Source organism: Cucurbita pepo, chromosome LG05 (genome assembly GCF_002806865.2).
Source record: "Cucurbita pepo subsp. pepo cultivar mu-cu-16 chromosome LG05, ASM280686v2, whole genome shotgun sequence".
Taxonomy (NCBI): Eukaryota; Viridiplantae; Streptophyta; class Magnoliopsida; order Cucurbitales; family Cucurbitaceae; genus Cucurbita; species Cucurbita pepo.
Genome location: NC_036642.1, coordinates 4,400,723 through 4,420,505, shown reverse-complemented (window position 1 = coordinate 4,420,505; position 19,783 = coordinate 4,400,723). Strand labels below are relative to the sequence as shown.

Here is a 19,783-nt window from a genome sequence, read left to right as displayed (position 1 = left end):
AATTTTTTTTTACATTTTTTACATTTATGCAATAATCATTATGTTCTTATTTCATATCCATTATTTCTTAATATATATTATTACTTGAAAATAGCTCATAATTATGAGCAATTATGAACAAACTACACCATGAACCTCACGTGGTTTGATGCATTTTTCGTAAAAAAAGATTTGGCTCAACACATTCTATTCAAAATAAGAAAATGATCAAACTCTGACATTATTAAAAAATCTAAAAACTCCATCTACCTAACAATATTGAATCCGAGAGCCGATGGTTTATATGTAAAACCATATTATATATATATATATATATCATCTCGTATTTTATTATATTCTCTACTGCAAACGAGATAAAAATCTTGATATTCATTATTCGATCCCAACCAAAAATTAAAAATTAAAAATGTATTTGTAATTTTATAGAAACAAATTTACTTTTCAAATCGTGACAAATGAAACTATCTATAACTTTTATTAAGCAAATTTAATTATAAAATTAGAGAAAATCACACGCCTACTACTAATAGATATTGTCCCATTTATACCGTTACGTATCGTCGTCAATTTCATGATTTTTAAAATTCATATGCTAGAGATAAGTTGCCATCGGGGATCTCACTATATATGATCTTGACGTATAGAAATCAATCTATCGAGTATGTCATCGACTACCAATTTCGTCCCAGTAGTTACTCCGTTTCTAATCATAACGCTTAAATTTACGAGAAGAGATTATAATAATGAAACGAGCTGCAAAGTTGGTGTAGCACACACGTTCATAATACAGCTTGGAAATACAAACACACCACTCAATCCAAATAATACACATAAACTTCTTCTTACACCCCTGCATGCACGTAAGCTTATTATTATTATTATTATAATAATATTATATCTTATCATAGCCGTGGAGATTACAGGGCGTGTGGCTTCTCAGGGTCCTCCAGCTCCACGTGTCGGAACCAAACCTTCAGCTCCAGAACGGAGCCCTCTTTGGCGCCGCCAGCCGACGTGTCGCTAGGAACAGGATTGTGTTGAGTTATTGGTGGGCCGAAAACTCCGGTTTGGGGATGTGGCGCCCAGTAGTCTTCGGATATGGAGTGGATCATATGATCTGGCACCACTGTCGGGCAGACTTCCTCCTCTGGGTTCTTCTCATACGCTGACCAATGACCTGCCCTGAAACCAAAATATATATATTATTAATATACTGACCGTATGAACTGTGAGATCCTACGTCGATTGAGGAGAGTAATGAGTGTCAGTGAAAACGCTGGGAGTCAAAGGGTGTATTGTGAAATCTCTAATTCATTAAAAAAGAGAACAAATCATTCTTAAAATTGTGAAAATTGAGCGTAAGATAATAAATAATTGACTACAAAAATAAATAGACGATGTCAACCATAGAAACATATAGAAGACAAGCACGGCAAAATCCATGCCTCTCAATTGTAGGTGATTCCATGCCTTTTCTTTAAAATAAAATAAAATAAATTATAAATTTATTTTCATAATTTTTAATTAATATTGATATTTATTTAAATTTAAGTTTAACCTTGATCAAGATGACACGTGTGATAGCATATAAGATAAATATAAATTTGGGTTTTTTTTTGTTTTGTTTCCTTTTATTTTAGTCAACTTTGGACATTAAATTATTAAAATATCGTATTTCTAAATATAAAATGAACTAAATTAATAAAAATATCCATAAATCTTCGAAAGTTTCAATAACATCTTTATACTTTCAAAAATATATTTACGAGTGGTTTTTTTTATAGGAATAGTGAATACTCTGTTTCTTTTAATAAAAATAAATAAATAAAAATCTTTACGGTCTATATATATATATATATATAGATACATACATACGAGAATTGAACTGTCCAAGGACACTTCACAAATTACTTACAAACATTTTTGAAACAATGTATTAATCAAAACTTTTTGAAATAAGAGATAAGAGTACCGGAGGGTGAAGAGAGAGGGCGAGAGGCGGCGGAGTGGGTTCCGCAAATGGGCGAGTCGTGGTCGAGCAGCGATGATAAGGTTAGAAGCGGCGGCCATGCAATTGAAGAAGAAGAAGAAGAAGAAGAAGAAGAAGAAGAAGCTTTCAGAAGAAGAATAGGAAGGTGAAGGGCGTAGGCGTGGAGTGAGTGGTGAAGGGCTCTCGAGTTTAAAAGGGATTTATAGTTCCCTTTATTCTCTGCCAAATTCACAGATGCTCATTTTCTTATTTTATTATTATATTCTCTATAAATAAATCATTTTTAATTTCTTATTGTAAAACTAAAATTAAATTTTAAAAAAGAATAAAATAAAATAAAAAATAAAGAAAAAGGAGATATGGGTTCCCTAGTAATGGATTTCCTGGGTCTCCACCGGCCCCGTACGCCTCTCAAGACTCTAAGTACGTTCCCACTAAAAAAATTCCTTTTTTTTTTTTTTTTTTTTTTTTTTTTTTTTAAATTNTTTTTTTTTTTTTTTTTTTTTTTTTTTTTTTTTTTTTTTTTTTTAATTAAATTTTCTCTCACCGCATGTGATTCGCCTTTATTTAACTAATTCCCCTTCCCCAGTAATGAACTTGCTTACAATTTTTTTTTTAAATATTAATTTTAAATTTTCATCCATATTTTTTTTTTATTTAAATGTTTATTTATTAATTTAAATGTTTTGTGTTTATATTTAATGAAATTGATATCGACATTTTATTGATATTTTTATTAATATTAGCGGACTAGGAGATTTTACATATTCGTTGGAATATTAATAATTAGATATCAATATGGGAAAAGTATGGGTAGTTTTTGTGGTATCTATTCTCCATCTTCACTTTATTCATGGCGAACAAACTCAAGCGGTAACACAAATGACAAATTCAGGCCGTTGAAGAAGAATTAGACCATAAAAAAGAGCCTAAAACCAACCCCCGACCATATGAAATTATAACCGTCCAAGTTCACCACACCTTGTCTGTTTTGACTTGTTGCATATCGTCGTTAGTTTCACGATTTTAAAACGCGTTTTCTAGAGAGAGGTCTACACACCTTATAAGGAATATTTTATTCTCCTCTTGAACTGATATGAGATTTCACAGAGTTCACCACTCGAAAGAGCACACCACCTCTATTTATGGCTTCTTAGTTCAATTCATGAAGGACAAGCATTTTTGTAAAATGAAACCACTATGAAAGAGAAGAGCAATAAGATAAACTCATGGATGATTTCATCGAGATTCTAAAGAAACCGAGTTAAACGTTGTAGACATTTTTCCAAGACAATATATTTGACGAATCTTCTGAAACTTTATCGATCACGAGTGTTCCTCACAGTCAAATGTAATGTAAAAAGTATATATGATAGATCCTATGAATATAGTCATATTTATGGATTAAATATAATCTTGGTATATATCAGATTCTCATGAAAAAAAAACGTGTAAATATATTATATATATTATATTCACCTTTATAAATATAAATTCATTGTATATATCATATTTATTCTATAAATTGAGCTAAAACTAATTTAAATGACAACTTATAACGACATAGATTAGGTCCATAATATTTTAAATCAACTTATTTAAACAAGGATGATGAATCGACTGTGTTAAGTTCTCTGCTATACTAATTTGAATCGACTTAAGAACCTTGCTTTGAAATGAGCTGAATGTTCACGCGATGAGCTAACTTAACTCACCAATCAATCAAAATAAGACGAGAAAACTCGACGCAATAAGATTAACCGACACCGACTTCAACTCACGGAACTTATAGCTGATTCAATTCATGAATTTCTGAAACAACCTACAAAAGCTACAATATCACAGATATATCTACTTCCATCTAAGACACTGAAGGGTTTACAAGAACAATTTCAACAAACATAGTAAGATATACATCAAATGGAACTAACTGCTATCAAAGAGTTCTTGTATGACACTAAGTTGCCAAGTTATGATAAATTTGGACTCCAGAATGCAACCAAATAGAGTTTCTATGAAGAAAACTTCTATGGATGAAGTGAAATTGATATGTATGAGACCAAAAAAGGTAAGGAATGCATTACCATTTGGAAGCATTTCATGATCTTCCATCCTCTGATTCACTAACTGAAGCGCTTTGCATCTCAAGTAGCTTTTGTTGCTCTTCTTCCTCGGTTTCTTGTACTCTTACCTCTTTCGTGGCTGCCTTTTGCTTCGAGCTCGTCGATTGTTGATATAGAATTCCACCGAACATACATATCAATAGCCCGACAGTTCCAATGAATGTCGAATGCTTATCCCAGATGACTAAATTAATCACAACTGTTAGGAGTTTATTCACGATTCCGAGTACAGTGAATCCAGTAGCAGAAATAGCTCTTCGACAAGAGAATCCGAAGAAGGAGATCGATAAACCAAATAGGCATGATAACCCAACAGGCAAAACGACTGCAAATGAGTGCCAATCTGATTCGTCTGAGATTTCGTGCTTGATTTTTTTGAGTTCACCCATGATAAGAAGTTCTAATGGAAACAACAGAAGTGCCTCTAAGTTGTTGTACAGAACAAGACCCCATGTGTTCAGCCCTATGGTCATAACAACATGCTTTATGTACACAAAATCTATGGACATGCTTATGAGATAAGCCAGAGCCCAAAAGTAAGCTGCCAAGGTGAATTGATAATCTGTCAGTACATAAAGAACGCTACCACCGAGGATGGTAGCGAGTGAGAGCCATGTCTTCATCGATGGCCAGGGCTGGTGCAGGAAAAGAGTCTCACCAATGGCAACAAAAATAGGTACTGCCGAGCGGAAAACGATGAACGTATCAACATTAGCATGCAAGAGAAGTTCACTGTTGGTGAATAGAGATAGATAGAATATAATAGCAGCAGGTAGAAACCGCCACATTGTCAAGAGATCAAGGCGATCGTGTTCAATAAATCCAGCCTGACCACAAACAAAAACTCCAGCTGCACTAGTGAAGTATTGCAGAGCAGTCAGTGCACCCGGGTACGGGAACTTCATGACTGCCCATTTATTGATGATAGAAAGCAGGGAGGCGGAAATACAGTACCCGGCAGCAACACCGTATACTGAGACTTGCTGCAGAACCATGGCATACCAGTTTGATGGGATCTCACCTGATAAAGCAGAAGTCCCTGGCCCTTTCTGGACCTTATCAGCATTATTGGGGTTCTCAATATCATCTTTATTAGACATCTATCAAGAATGAGAAACTAAGTTAGCGAAGGAGATGAACCAGGAGAGAGTAAAAACACATTTCCTGAACAAAATAAGCTAAAACATCATTAACATAAACCCTCTGTAGTTTTCCTCTATGATATTCTTCTTTTCTCGATTTTTCTTTTGATAAGAAATAATTTCATTGATGAATCCATAATGATTACAAAAGGAATTCGCAATTCGTACAATATGAAGCGGAAATGTTAGACAATTTATCCAAAGAGATTGCATAATAAAAAACAAGATCGAAAAACCCATCAAAGGTGAGCTCTTCATCCATGAACACCCTTTGGACTCTTTCCTTCATAATTTCCAATAGAAAGCTCTGGTGATATTTGTGATATCCTATATCGGTTGGGGAGGAGAACGAGACATCATTTATAAGGGTTATAAGGGTGTGGAAACCTCTCCCTAGCATACGCGTTTTAAAAACCTTGAGCCCAAAGAGGACAATATTAGCTAGCGGTGGGCTTGGGCGGACTTGGGCTGTTACAATATTTGTCCATAACAATTACGTCACATCACTAACGAGGTGCCCCTTCTTTTCTTGATTTACAATTTCAAGATCGAGCTGATATCAACTCAATATTAAAGCTAACTCAATCTTAGGGTTCAGATTCAAAATTTGGAGTATTGCTAGAAATGTACATTATAGCATGGCTGTAGAGGGGAAACGAAGCACATAATTGCTTTGAGAAACTAAGGCCTCTTGAATGCTTAGTAATCCTCTTTCTCTCTTCAATCTCAAGATAGGTTCCCATCAACAGACCAAAATGATAGTAATGAATGAACAAAAGTTCATCCAATCCAGCACTTCAAATTATTCTTCTTCTGATTGGTAAAAAGATTAACAAAAACCTTCAACTCCTTGTGATTAAAAACGCATCAACCACAGTCCATGAAGATTTAAACGAATGAAATCCACCTTAAACTCCCAGTTCCGACAATCATTCAAGTACAAAAATCACAAAAACAGCAAGGAAATTTTCAGTTTCTAAATCATTTCAATTCATCCTCAAACATTCAGGAAAAGAAAAATGAAGAAAACCTAAAATGCAAAAATCCCCCTTAATCAACGAAGATCAGAAATGGAAAATACGAATTAAATTAGACAAAAAAGCTCGAACGAATTACCTGCCACCGACAATGGCTTCTCAAATCCCGAAGCCGGAGGAGAACGGTGGAAGGAAAATGGGCGTTCCGAGAATTGTATTTATATTCTCAAATGATTCCAAGCTGTCTTCCCAAAAGGGAAAAGCTCACTACAACTGTACCAAATAAGAGGAACTGCAAGAGAAAGTGGGCTCGATTATAAGCGGTGGATGAACGGTTCAACCAAACCGAACCGAGAAAACCGTCCGGTTCAGGAATGTGGAACTCGGCACATGGATTTGCATCTCTTATTATTATTTTTTAATTTATTATATTGTTTTTTTTTTAGTTTTTATATTTATAATTTTAGGTACTTAAGTTAAATCATTATTATTAAAAAAAAAAGAGCGATTTTTTTAAATTATTATAAAATATTTTTATTTTTATAGGCCTAGTTGCAGCAAATTTATGTAATTACTAGACTAAAAAAGTCAACTATTTTTTTTAAAACTAAAACATTAATCGAGAAATTCATCTTTCTTCGTGCCTACAAAGACTAATTACCCTTCTCTTCCTAGTAAACGCGTTTTAAAATTATGAGGCTGACGGTGATACGTAAGGGTAAAAGCGAACAATATTGATTAGCGGTGGGCTTGAGTTGTTACAAATGGTATTAGAGTCAAACACTGAGTAGTGTGCAGCAAGGACGTTGGCTTCCAAGGGAGTGGATTGTGAGATCCCACGTCGATTAGAGAGGGAAACGAAACATTTTTTATAAGGGTGTGTAAACATCTCCCTAACGTGTGTTAGACGAAATTCTAGTAATTTATGGATGGTTGGACGGACTTTAGGGGCTCGATGATCCAGAAAATATAAAGTAATGGAATTAATATTATGTAAAAACATGAAAAGTGGAGGCAAAGAAAGTGAACAAAAAGCTTGAAACTAACTCAAAGGGCTCCCTAATCAAGTTGACCCAATTGGATCTATGCCTATAGTTGACTCATTAATATCACATTCATAATCTTAATTAACTTACTTAACAAAAACGCTACACTTATGAACACTTAAAACATAGTTTTAATTTAAGCCTTAAATATATTGAACCCATATGCTTTGTTTCGGGAGTTATTATTTTAAAATATAAAAAAAAACATTAAAGTTGACTTAGTCAAAGAGAAATTTAAAAGACTGACGTCAGAAAATTAAATACTTATTATATAAAATAAAATACCGAAGATTGAACTTCTAACTCTATCATTGATAGTACTTTCTTATCGATCTGTGTTTCTGAAATATCTATGTATTTATTTCAAAAATATATAGATAATTTATTTAACAAACTATCATAAATATTTTGGGTTGGAATTGTTAGATCATTTATTCAAAATTTTATTTTTACTCTTTTTTTTAATAATAGTAAAATGTGAGTTTTTTTATTTTTTTAAATATTTAATTAAAATAATTGTAAGTATATAATTAAAAAAAATATTTTTAAAAATTAATAATAAATTCGATTGGCATGAACTAAATTTATAAATTATTTATTTATTTAAATATGATCTAATTCAAATAAATAACTTTTTATTAATATCAATTTCGGTTAAAAAAATAATAATAAAAAGTTTTAAGAGTGGTCGACGAATTATGTCCCACCATAGGGCTTAGACCTACAATATTAAGGTCGTTTGAAATTCCGTTTAGGAGAAACTATATTATTTTTAGATGTTTTATGGTACTTTCAAGAGTTGTTGACTGTGAGATCTAAATACGAAGTATTCTTTATAAGGTTGTAGAAATCTCTCTTTAATATACGCGTTTTAAATTCGTGAGGCTGATGACGATATATAACAAGCTAAAACAAATAATATCTACTAACGATAGACTAAGGCTAATACAAATGATGTTAGAGTCAGTTATCGAACGGTACGAGACACTAGTTGAAGTAGGGGTAGACCCTCTCTATAACAGACACGTTTTAAAGTCATGAGGCTGACAATGATATATAACGGAGTAAAACGAACAATATCTACTAACGGTAGACTTGAGCTGTTATATTCGAACCAAATTCCAAGTAATGGACGATCGTAGATTTATTATAAGTTTGGAAATTGATCGTTATTTATTTGAAAGATACACATAACCACCGAGGATTGTTCACATATAAATAGCGACTAAAGATGACAACAGATACACAAAATGGGTTCCAATAAGAAGCATTTGATACCTCTGGTAATCGTCTTATATCTTATGCTTTTCCTTTCATCCTATGGGGCAGCAAGGTTCTTCATTCCAAATGGTATTTTTCCTCTTTTTTTTTGTTTTTTTTTTTTCGACCAAAATCGATGAACAGTTTATAAGATCCGAGCTTTTTCAGGACATATGAACGCCTTCAAGACGAAGCCAATTACGTTGGGACGAATTATGCGACGAGATTTGGCATACGGAGGAAATTATAGTCCTGGAAAACAGTGATATAATTGTAAGAATACGAACTACTAAAAGAATACCGTGAATAAGTTCTTATTTCTTTTTTAAGTTGAATTCGGTTCGAGTGATTAAATTTTAATCTCGGTGTGGATTGAAATCTTGTTCATCTTATTTGTATTAATATAACGTGTTTGGATGGATTATAAAAGTAAGTTATATTTCAATTTATAAATTTAATTACTTTAAAATATTAGTTTCGTTAATTAATAAAAATATACCTCAAAACTTTATTAAAAAATATTTATGAAATTTTAAAAGTCTATTAACATCTTTTATCTTTATAAAAAAATGTTTTAAAAAATTATTATCCATCTCATATATTATTTCTAAACTTTTTAACGTTATTTCTAAAAATTCGGGAGTATTTTTAAAATTTGAAACCATATTTTTAAAATAAAATATTAACCATTTTTATTTATAGAAATATTATTGAACTAATTTTATTAATTTATTGTGTTATTTTAATTTATTTTATCCGATAGCAATAATTAAAAAAAAAATAGAGTGAAAATCTATATTTATATATATTTTTAAATGAAGTTATGGTAAAGGATTTATTTATTTATTTATTTATTGTTTTTCAAAAGAAAAACTAATGAACCTAAGTATAGCTTGAAGGTCCCTATTGTAAATAATTCATCTTTTTTTCAAATAAAATTTATTATTAAGGAAATTTTTAGACAACGTTCTTTACCTTCCATATTATATATTAATGTCATTCACTTTTTGAAATAATGTTATAAATAAACATGTTTTTCGGGGAAAAATGAGCCAAAATTAAAAAATATACCAATAGTTTCTAAGATAAGATAGACTTTTAAAATATATAAAGTGACGTTTTTCGAATATAATGGCGTTTTCTCTTGAAAATGAACTCGAAATTGAATGAGGAGAAATGTTCGGTTGAGAGATTTGAAGAAGAACTATAGAAGAATCGTTCGAATGTGTGTGATTATGTGAGATCCCACATCGGTTAGAGAGGGTGTAGAAACCTCTCCTAACAAAAGCGTTTTAAAATTGTAAGGTTGATAGCGGTACATAACGAGTTAAAACGGACAATATCTGTTAGTGACAAGCTTAGGCCGTTATAAATTGTATTAGAGCCAGACACTAGGTGGTGTATCATTGAAGACGTTAGGCCCGTAAGAGGGTGGATTGTGAGATCTCGCATTGATTGGAGAGGACAACGAAATTATATATTCATTATAAGGGTGTGGATATTGGGCTGCCAGATACCGTCATTGCTTCTTCTCTGGGAAAAGACGTTCACAACTCGTAGACCTTCTACCTCCACGCGGCATTGCTCCATCAGGCTTTTACCTATTGTGGAAAATTCCCCACTACTGCCTCCTGTAGGAGTCTAGGCCGTGTCTCATTCCCAGTGTGGCTGATCATCCTCTCAAATCAGCTATTGGTCATCACCTTGGTAAGCTATTGTCTCACCAACTAGCTAACGAGAGAACATTGGGTCTCTAATGGGGTAGATTGTGAGATCCCACACTGGTCAGAGAGGGCAACAAAATTATACATTCCTTACAAAGGTGTGGATACCGGACAGAGTACATTGAGCCATATGGGGTTGGATTGTGAGATCCCACACATTCGTTATTATAAAAGGTGTGGAAACCTCTCCCTAACAAACACCCTTCAAAACCATGAGGCTAATAGCGATACGTAACCGGCTAAAGTGAACAATGAATCCAAAACACGAGCAAGCAATGATGCAATAGACCAAAGCAGACAATGAATTTAAAACACGAACGGACGATGATGACAAAATGACCTCACATTCTCAGGAGCGCTTAAGGAAAGTATGTTCATTTAAAAAGGGCAAATCAAGGCAAGTGAATGACTATTTATGGCCCTCAATGCATAAAGAGCCTGCCAAGTTCTTAAATTCCGGCCAGGACAAAGTTGGCCAACAACCACCACATTAACTTCTCCCTTCAAAACACTATAAAGAATGCCTTACAACACCCCTTCTCCTTCATACAATCCAATGGGAAGCCCTACTCAAACCCTTATGCTTTTGGCTTTCATCTCTCTCTTTTCATCCCTTTCTAATTCTTTACCTCTCTCGACTCGAGGGCGATGGATCGTCGATTCGACCACTGGGCGTCGAGTCAAACTTGTGTGCGTTAATTGGCCTTCCCACACGCAGAGCATGCTAATCGAAGGCCTCGCTCACAGGTCGTTGAAAGACTTGGCTGATGAGTTAGTGAGTTTGAAGTTCAATTGTGTGAGACTCACGTATGCAACTCATATGTTTACTCGCTATGCTAATAGGACCGTTGAAGAGAATTTTGACCTTCTTGATTTGAGAGCTTCGAAAGCTGGGTTGGTTTTGCATAATCCATTTGTATTGAATATGACCATTTTTGAAGCTTATGAAGCGGTTGTTGATGTGCTTGGGACAAGTGGGTTGATGGTGATAGCTGATAATCATATTAGTCAGCCGAGATGGTGTTGCTCTCTTAACGACGGAAATGGGTTCTTTGGAGATCGTTATTTCGACCCTGAAGAATGGTTGGAAGGTCTTCGTTTGGTTGCTCGACGATTTACTAACAAATCGAATGTACGTAACTCTTGAACTTTTGAAATTATTTTATGAAGTACAAAACAAGTAAAAGTACATTGTTAATTAACAACAGGTAGTAGCCATGAGTCTACGAAACGAACTTCGAGGAGCAAAATCGAGCTCGAAAGATTGGAACAAGTACATGACACAAGGAGCAACAACCATCCACGACATAAATCCAAACCTCCTCGTAATCGTTTCAGGTCTAAATTTCGACAACGACCTAAGATGTCAAAGACATAACCCGTTGCTACTAAACAACCTACACAACAAGCTCGTTTTTGAAGTGCACTTATATTCGTTTAGCGGAGCTACCAAAACAAAGTTCATCACGAACCCACTAAACAAAATATGCTCAACAATCATCAATGGGTTTGTGGAGAGAGCTGAGTTTGTAATGCAAGGAGCTGAGGCAGTTCCTTTGTTTGTTAGTGAGTTTGGGTTTGATCAAAGGGGTACCAATGTTGCTGATGATAGGTTCTTGAGCTGCTTCGTCGCTCATCTTGCTAAGACGGATTTGGATTGGGCGCTATGGGCTTGGCAAGGTAGCTATTATTATCGACAGGGTCAAGCTCAATCCGACGAAGTGTTCGGAGTTTTGAATTATAATTGGAGTGACGTTAGAAACCCTCGTTTTTCTAAGACGTTTCAACTCTTGCAAACCATGTTGCGAGGTATGGATTTGTTGAATTAACTTGCTTTTGAATCTTGTTCTAATTTATAGGTTAACTTTTTTTCTTCTTTTTGGAAACTTAAGATCCAAATTCGAATGCACCAAATTCTTATGTTATGTATCATCCACAAAGTGGCCAATGTGTTCGAGTGAAGGACATGATGAGCAAGGAAATCTATCTAAACGACTGTTCCAATGCAAGCCATTGGAGTCATCGAGGAGACGGGACACCAATCGAGCTAGAGGCGACTGGTTTGTGTTTAAAAGCCGATGGAGATGGGCTTCGACCCTTACTTTCGAGGGACTGTTCGAGCAACGAAAGTTCTTGGACAACAATTTCTAACTCTAAGCTTCATTTGGCTACGCTCACGAGACAAGGGAATGGTTTGTGTTTAGAGAAAGAGAGCTCGAATTCAACAAGGATTGTGATGGGTAGATGTGTTTGTGTTGGTGATGATTCAAATTGCTTAGATGATACTCGGTCTCAATGGTTTGAACTTGTTGCGACAAACACTTTGTAATTTGGTCATACTTTGAGTATCTAATCTTTAGTGGTGTCTTGTCTTATTGGAATGACCTACATATTTTGGGTCGCTCCATTTCATATCCAGTCGTAATGTCTTTCAAAAGGTATTGTGTTGGGATTCATTTAGCTTTGAAAATAAATATTTTTTCGAGACATTGAACTCCAGCTTTCTTCAAGTTGTAATAATATTTATATTGTCTGCTTTGACCCGTTATATATCGCTGTCAGCCTCACAGTTTTAAAACGCGCTTGATATGAAGAGATTTTCACACCCTTATAAGAAACATTTTGCTTCCCTCCCCAAACGATGTGGGATCTCACAATCCACCCTTCTTGGGGTCCTAGTGTCCTCACTGTCACACTATCTGGTGTCTAACTCTGATACATACGTAACGAGTTAAAATGAATAAGCTGATATTTAAAAGTTTCAATTTAATCAAATCAGCTTGTGTCGTAAAGGATTGTTTTTTACACTGAAACATGGCACACTAGTCTAACGACACTCACTCGAGTTGTTATCTCGATATTCTAACGCCCAAGTTGTATACCCCTAAAGCAGTCTATAGGCGTGTGGACAGCATTGCTCCGGCGCCTAGATTACAAACAAACCCCCAAAAGGTTCAAAATGAGTAGCAGCGCAATTAGTGGACAGCATCACAAACAGGCGTGTGGCTCTGCGTGTGTCCAAGTCCACCACACTCCCTTAGGCCTTACCCACAAACCATTTCAATTACCACGCCACCCACCAATCTCCCCATTTCCACAAAAATGTCATCGGCCATAGTCGCAGGCTCCTCCGCCGCCTTCGCCAGAACCTCCATCGGAGCCCCACCCTTTCCAGCTCCAAACCCATCTCTGTCTCTTCAGGTATATCATAACCTCAAATCCCAATTCATCGCTCTGCCTTTTGATTGACTGTTTTTGTTGGTGTTCTTCAGAAAAGTGCTTTCCAAGGGGTGTCCGTACAGGAGGCCAAGAAGGGGGTCTCGCATTGGTTCGTGGCTGAGAATGGAGCGCCCAGAGGGAAGACATGGAAGGGGCTTGAAATTAAGGCGGCTAAAACGGCTGGTGCTTCCAAGACGATTGAGGTTGAAGTTGATAAGCCATTAGGGCTCACTTTAGGCCAGAAACCTGGCGGTGGGGTTGTCATCACTGTGAGTTCTTTCTCTGATCCTGTCTTGCTATTTCATTGCCATTTTTGGGTGAAATATTGAGAACAAGTTTAAGATGAGTATTAATTATGTATCTCTAGGCGTGTAGAATGGCTTTTGATCTTCATTTTTAAGTTTTTTAATATGTTCAAAGCAAAACACATACATAGTCTTGATAGTTTACGATAGAACGTATTGTTGAAGATTGTTGGGAGATAGTCCCACATTGGCTAATTTAGAGAATGATCATGTGTTTATAAGTAAGGAATACATGTTTGTTGGTATGAGGCATTTTGAGAAAGTTCAAAGCAAAATCACGAGAGCTTATACTCGAAGTGGACAATATCATACCATTGTGGTGGAGAGTCGTGATTCCTAACATGGTATTAGAGTCATGCCACAATGTCAATAGAATTCTCAAGTGTCAAACAAAGGGGAGACGGTTGGAGGGCTCCATAGACCTCAGGGGAAGCTCTATAGTATAGTATACTTTGTTCGAGGAGAGGATTGTTGGGAGGGAGTCTCACATTAGCGAGCTTATGCTTGAAGTGGACAATATCATACCATTGTGGGGAGTCGTGACTCCTAACCATTCGGGACTAAACTTGCAATTTAACCTTGTAAGATGACTGCTCGGACGTGTTTGAGACACTCTCGTAACATAATCTTTGTGGGTATGTTTTGTAATTGAGTTAATTTTTGGGTATTAATGTTGGGTTAGGGAGTGGATGGGGGAGGAAATGCAGCAAAATCAGGGCTAAAGGCAGGAGACCAAGTTCTATACACTAGCAGCTTCTTTGGTGATGAATTATGGCCTGCAGACAAGCTGGGTTTTACCAAAACTGCCATTCAAGCCAAGCCTGATTCTGTCTACTTTGTAGTTAGCAGGTTCTTTAATTTCCTTTCTGAAAGTTTAAGGATAAGAATGTGATTTGAACTTAACTTGTAAAGTTTTATGATATAGAGGTGCTGAGGTCGATGTTAAACGTCTCCCGAAGCGACCTGCACCGCCTCGCTTTGGAAGAAAACTCACCGAAGCACAAAAGGTAAGCCTTACTTAGCCATCACAATGTGACATTGTGTTAGGTATATATCAAGAACATGTCTTGATGGCATTGCATTGCGATGTTGTGCAGGCTAAAGCGACTCATATATGCCTCGATTGTGGATACATTTACACTTTATCGAAACCTTTCGATGAGCAGGTATGTTTGTCTCTCGTACTTCTCCAACTCTATGGTATGACTTTCTAGTCGAGTCGGACAAGCATGAATTTTAGATTGGGTTAAGTTGGTTAGAACCTGTCGTTAAGTTAGCGACGTGGGTCGAGTATAATTTTTAAGCACGGTTCGAAATGTGTAGCTCTAAATGGGTAGTGTGTTGGATATGGTGCAGGCTGATGGGTATGTATGCCCTCAATGTAGAGCGCCAAAGAAGAGGTTTGCTAGATATGATGTGAACACAGGGAAGGCAGTAGGAGGAGGTTTGCCGCCAATTGGTGTCATTGCTGGCTTGGTTGCTGGTCTTGGTGCTGTTGGAGCATTGCTTGTTTATGGCCTTCAGTGATATCATTATAAACTTGTACCTCAAATTATATTAATCTTTTTGTTCACAAATTTTCAAATATATATATATATATATATATATATATATATATATATGTTAATCATATAAATTATATTTGATTTTACACGTTACGTTCGAGAGGATAAGAAATTTAAATTTAAATAAAAATGGAAAAGAAATTATGAAGTTGATATCTATCGTAGAGAGCTTGTAATATGTGTGAATTCATCTATTGGATGAAGAAGCCACGACAATATAGTTGCCTATTAACAATGTTTTTTTTTTTTGTGAGATCTCACATCGGTTGGAGAGGGGAACGAAGTATTTTTTGTAAGAGTGTGAAAACCTTTGTTTAGTAGATACATTTTAAAATTGTGAAGCTGACGGTGATACGTAACGAGCTAAAGTGGATCATATCTACTAGTAGTGAGTTTGGACTATTACAAATGGTATTAGAGTTAGACACCGGACGATATGTCAGCTCCAAGGGGATCCCACATCGATTTTCTTACAAAAACCTCTCTCTAGTAGACACATTTTATAACTGTGAAGTTGACAGAGATATACAACGAGTTACAACAGACAATATCTATTAGTGGCATAACTGGTTGAATTATGTTCGTGTAAACTTTAGTGAAATTATATAGCTCAAATACATATCCCTATCAAACATATTATTACACGTGCTCGTAGAGCATATTATAAATTTGGTAAAAACAAATCAAACTCATATTTTATCGATTAAGATACTCTACATTATTAATAAAAATGTATTTTATATACAAAAATACTCGTTCTTTCAAAAATTTAAAAATAAAAATGAACTCTAGACTTGAACATTGCCCGTACTTATTATATGGATTTCAAAGCTATCATTAGAATAAGAATTTACCATAATAACGAATAGTTTTGAATCATTTACGAGAGAATATGAATGAAAAGGCAAGAGAATAATACACAACAGGGAAACAAATAAAGAAAAAGCAGAAAAAAAGCACCCACCAGTGTTCGTAGTTCACTCTTAATTCTTTCAACACAAGCGACACCACCGCACCTACTTTTAAGTTTTGGTGCTATTGCTTTAAGCAAACCGCCAAAGATTAGACAATACAACCCACAAAAGCAAGTACCAAAATAAGGGGTTTGAGGGTTCAACCAGAGCGCTTCTGTGAACCATTTTTCTCCTCATCATACGGACGTAGGGATGGAGAGAAGGGTTTTAATGGTGTGTTCTGTTGTGGGTTTATTGGGGATTTTGTCGGCTGTCACTGGTTTTGTTGCTGAAGCTACTAGAATCAAGGTGATTTCTTATCATTTTTGCTTCAACTCCTCTTTAGTTTAATCTTGTTTGGCCTGTTTTTCATTGGGGTTTTGGTTGCATTTGGGTTTATGTTTGTGGGTTTTTGTTGTATTTTGCTACCAATGTATCTTAGTGGAATGGTTGCAGTTCTTTTGATGTTTTTGATTGTTCTAAGCTTCAAGATTTAAGGGTTCTTTTTGGTTTTTCATTTTCTGATTTGGGTTGGTGCTTCAGATCATTGTTGAGCTGTTCTTCATGGGAAGCTTCCTAAGCAACAAATCTTTCCTTCAATTTGTGCTCTGTTTTTTTTCTTAATGTTCTTAGTTGAGGCACTGTTGGTTTAGATTGTTTACATTGTTCAGCTTATCTTGGGTGTTTTCCAGCCCCTTTTGTAAATCCAAGCAGATTTTGTGGCTTCATGTAGTCAAATTGATCCTTTTGGAACCTTGGTTTGAAAGAAATCTAAGGATTTTTCATGATAAGAATCAAGAGATGGAACGTTTCGATTCAGTTCGTTTAAAAGATTCTTCGTGGTAGTTTTCTTTTCCCTCTCTAACCAATGTGGGATCTCATAATCCACTCCCCTTTGAGGCTAACGTCCTCGCTGCTGGCTCACCGTCCGGTGTCTGGCTCTGATATCATTTGTAATAGCCCAAACCCTTTGCTTGTAGATATTGTCATCTTTGGGCTTCCCCTCAAGGTTCTAAAACGTGTCTACTAGGGAGAGGTTTCCACACCTTTATGAGGAATGTTTCGTTCCCCTCTCCAACCATTGTGGGATCTCACAATCCACTCCCTTGTGTGCTAGCCCGCTCGGTGTCTGGCTCTGATACCATTTAAAACGGCTCAAGCCCTTTGCTTGTGGATATTGTCCTCTTTGGGCTTTCCCTTCTGAGGTTCCCCTCAATGTTCTAAAATGCGTATGCTAGGGAGAGATTTCCACACCCTTATGAGGAATGTTTCATTCCCCTCTCCAACCAATGTGGGATCTCACAATCCACCCCCCTTAAGGGCTAACGTCTGGCACACCACTCAGTGTCTGGCTCTGATACCATTTGTAACGGCCTAAGCCCACCGCTTGCAAATATTGTCTTCTTTGGACTTTTCCTTCTGGACTTCCCCTCAAGGGTTTTGAAACGCGTCTGCTAGGGAGAGGTTTCCACACCCTTATAACGAATGTTTCGTTCTTCTCTCTAACCGATGTGGGATCTCACAATCGTTGCTAGTAGTGGGCTTGAGCTCTCTGAATCTTCCAGACTCCTTTACTGATAAATGAGTCCTAATTTCTATCAATATTAGTATCAGAGCAAGTTTATGATCGGGAATGACTACTCGTATGGACTCGTGGATGGAAACGATCGAGGGGAGAATGACAGAGTTTCAGAGCTCTGTGGAGAAGGAATTTCGGCTGATTCGAGAGACAACGATGACATAGAGATCGAACGGACGGTCGAAAAGGGGTGGCTGATGTCAGATTGAATAGATCAGGAACCTGTTATTATTATGATCTTTGTTGTTTCATGTTCTAAAAAACTATTATATGATTTAGATGGTGCATTTAGCTGTTGTTCTTCTGGTATTAGTTCTTGGTTCCTGAATCCATCGAGCGGAGTAACATCGATTCAAATTTATCTGACAGGGCTCGCAGGTTCAGTTCGTTTCGACATCTGAGTGTGCATATCCCCGAAGTCCTGCTATGGGTCTCGGTTTAACGGCTGCGATTTCTCTGTTGATTGCTCAGCTAATTATAAATGTTTCTAGTGGTTGCATTTGTTGCAAAAGAAGTCCTAATCCTTCCAATCCTAATTGGAAAATAGCACTCCTGAGCTTTGTTATTTCGTGGTAAGTTTTTTTTAGGACTGGTAAGTTCAAGCTCACCGCTAGTAGATATTGTCCTTTTTACGCTTTCACTTTCGGGTTTACCCTCAAGTTTTTAAAACGCGTTTGCTAGAGTGAGGTTTCCACACCCTTATAAGGAATGCTTCGTTCCCCTCTCCAACCGATGTGGGATCTCACAATCCACTTAGTACTACTCTTGCCCAAGCAAGCTTAACGGTGGAGTTCTGATGGGATCCCATGCATTAGTACTGGTATGATCGCGCACTCGTTTGGAAAAATTGTGAGATCTCACATCGGTTGGAGAGGGGAACAAAACATTCCCTGGGTGTGGAGCGTTTTAAAAACTTGAGGAAGTCCAGAAGGGAAAGCCCAAAGAGGACAATATCTGCTAGCAGTGGGCCTGGGCTGAGCTAATACTGAGCTCGCTTTTGAGATGTCTGGAAATGATGGCACCGTGTTTTATGTCTCAGGTTCAGTTTCGTCATAGCGTTCTTGTTGTTGCTGACTGGTGCAGCCCTGAATGACCAGCATGGTGGAGGGACTATGTACTTCGGTAACTACTACTATTACTGCTACGTTGTGAAACCCGGAGTCTTTGCGGGAGGTGCCGTTCTGTCGTTTGCTAGTGTTCTATTGGCAATAGTCTATTATCTGACTTTAAATCTAGCAAAGAACAACAGCCCTCTATGGGGGAATCCTGTTCCAGCTCAGGGCATTGCTTTGGGGCAGCCTCAGTTCCCGCCACAAAATACGCAACAACCCGTGTTCGTTCATGAAGACGTGTATGCACGACGACAGTATGCGTGATTCATAGCCCGGTCAGGTAACCGAGCAGCAAACTTTTGTTAGTTGGTGAACGTATGAAGAAATGAAACACTTGGTGTGTCAATAGGCTTAGAGAATGGACAAGAAGGATAAGGAAATTTGTTGGTGTTGTTTTTGCTTTGTTTCTGTATCCAATTAGGTTATTAGGTGAGAGAGGCTGGCTGTATAGTAAGATTTATCAAACAAAAGTAAAAGTAAGGCTTTCATGGATTTTGGGTTAGATTTTATGTCATTCTTTGAATCATACTCTTTGAATCATACTCACACGATCAATCTTAAGGGGAACTTAAGCCCCATGTTCATTTTTCGTCTAGCTTTGTGGGTTTGTTGGACCTTAGACGAGATTTGTCTTCGCCAACCAAACATCGTGCGTGCGGAATCCAAGTTCGTTCGCCCACAGATGCCCTGTGCGTGCATGAGTTCATCATCTGCAACATAACCGATATGCCTCCTCAATTCTAGACCTTGCCTCTCTCTACTTGGGGCCAGGCCAAGATATCTTGATT

General features: G+C 36.6%; 5 protein-coding genes and 1 long non-coding RNA gene across 6 annotated transcripts; 4 read left to right on the top strand and 2 right to left on the bottom strand.

Moving 5' to 3' along the window:
* Positions 1-721: 721 nt before the first annotated feature.
* Positions 722-2,156, bottom strand: LOC111794659 (late embryogenesis abundant protein At5g17165-like). Its single transcript, XM_023676757.1, has 2 exons — positions 1,973-2,156; positions 722-1,182 (listed from the first exon to the last, which is right to left on the bottom strand). The coding sequence occupies exons 1-2, from the start codon at positions 2,068-2,070 to the stop codon at positions 918-920; spliced, it is 363 nt and encodes a 120-aa protein (XP_023532525.1). The 5' UTR covers positions 2,071-2,156; the 3' UTR covers positions 722-917.
* Positions 2,157-3,761: 1,605 nt separating this feature from the next.
* Positions 3,762-6,500, bottom strand: LOC111796131 (GDP-mannose transporter GONST3-like). The gene is made up of 2 exons (XM_023678841.1): positions 6,372-6,500; positions 3,762-5,213 (listed from the first exon to the last, which is right to left on the bottom strand). Exon 2 carries the CDS (start codon positions 5,211-5,213, stop codon positions 4,089-4,091), a length of 1,125 nt encoding a protein of 374 aa, XP_023534609.1. The 5' UTR covers positions 6,372-6,500; the 3' UTR covers positions 3,762-4,088.
* Positions 6,501-8,516: 2,016 nt separating this feature from the next.
* LOC111796114 lies at positions 8,517-8,971 on the top strand. The gene is made up of 2 exons (XR_002815295.1): positions 8,517-8,628; positions 8,707-8,971. It is a non-coding gene; the product is annotated as an uncharacterized LOC111796114 (long non-coding RNA).
* A 1,843-nt stretch (positions 8,972-10,814) lies between these two features.
* LOC111795760 (major extracellular endoglucanase-like) lies at positions 10,815-12,760 on the top strand. Its single transcript, XM_023678330.1, has 3 exons — positions 10,815-11,394; positions 11,471-12,071; positions 12,155-12,760. The coding sequence occupies exons 1-3, from the start codon at positions 10,819-10,821 to the stop codon at positions 12,589-12,591; spliced, it is 1,614 nt and encodes a 537-aa protein (XP_023534098.1). The 5' UTR covers positions 10,815-10,818; the 3' UTR covers positions 12,592-12,760.
* A 495-nt stretch (positions 12,761-13,255) lies between these two features.
* Positions 13,256-15,363, top strand: LOC111794781. Its single transcript, XM_023676919.1, has 6 exons — positions 13,256-13,463; positions 13,535-13,750; positions 14,469-14,635; positions 14,712-14,793; positions 14,884-14,952; positions 15,143-15,363. The coding sequence occupies exons 1-6, from the start codon at positions 13,365-13,367 to the stop codon at positions 15,311-15,313; spliced, it is 804 nt and encodes a 267-aa protein (XP_023532687.1). The 5' UTR covers positions 13,256-13,364; the 3' UTR covers positions 15,314-15,363.
* A 1,025-nt stretch (positions 15,364-16,388) lies between these two features.
* On the top strand, positions 16,389-19,537 carry LOC111794385. Its single transcript, XM_023676357.1, has 3 exons — positions 16,389-16,613; positions 18,253-18,455; positions 18,923-19,537. The coding sequence occupies exons 1-3, from the start codon at positions 16,518-16,520 to the stop codon at positions 19,257-19,259; spliced, it is 636 nt and encodes a 211-aa protein (XP_023532125.1). The 5' UTR covers positions 16,389-16,517; the 3' UTR covers positions 19,260-19,537.
* Positions 19,538-19,783: the final 246 nt, after the last annotated feature.

Excerpts from the sequence above, each read along its gene's own strand:
- LOC111795760 (XM_023678330.1), top strand. The coding sequence starts at position 10,819 with ATGGGAAGCCCTACTCAAACCCTTATGCTTTTGGCTTTCATCTCTCTC. Across the intron at positions 11,395-11,470 it reads GATTTACTAACAAATCGAAT|GTAGTAGCCATGAGTCTACG; the intron begins GTACGTAACTCT and ends AATTAACAACAG. Across the intron at positions 12,072-12,154 it reads CTTGCAAACCATGTTGCGAG|ATCCAAATTCGAATGCACCA; the intron begins GTATGGATTTGT and ends TGGAAACTTAAG.
- LOC111794385 (XM_023676357.1), top strand. The coding sequence starts at position 16,518 with ATGGAGAGAAGGGTTTTAATGGTGTGTTCTGTTGTGGGTTTATTGGGG. Across the intron at positions 16,614-18,252 it reads CTGAAGCTACTAGAATCAAG|GGCTCGCAGGTTCAGTTCGT; the intron begins GTGATTTCTTAT and ends TTTATCTGACAG. Across the intron at positions 18,456-18,922 it reads CTGAGCTTTGTTATTTCGTG|GTTCAGTTTCGTCATAGCGT; the intron begins GTAAGTTTTTTT and ends TTTATGTCTCAG.
- LOC111794781 (XM_023676919.1), top strand. The coding sequence starts at position 13,365 with ATGTCATCGGCCATAGTCGCAGGCTCCTCCGCCGCCTTCGCCAGAACC. Across the intron at positions 13,464-13,534 it reads ACCCATCTCTGTCTCTTCAG|AAAAGTGCTTTCCAAGGGGT; the intron begins GTATATCATAAC and ends GGTGTTCTTCAG. Across the intron at positions 13,751-14,468 it reads GCGGTGGGGTTGTCATCACT|GGAGTGGATGGGGGAGGAAA; the intron begins GTGAGTTCTTTC and ends ATGTTGGGTTAG.
- LOC111794659 (XM_023676757.1), bottom strand. The coding sequence starts at position 2,070 with ATGGCCGCCGCTTCTAACCTTATCATCGCTGCTCGACCACGACTCGCC. Across the intron at positions 1,183-1,972 it reads CCCTCTCTCTTCACCCTCCG|GGCAGGTCATTGGTCAGCGT; the intron begins GTACTCTTATCT and ends TTTTGGTTTCAG.
- LOC111796131 (XM_023678841.1), bottom strand. The coding sequence starts at position 5,213 with ATGTCTAATAAAGATGATATTGAGAACCCCAATAATGCTGATAAGGTC.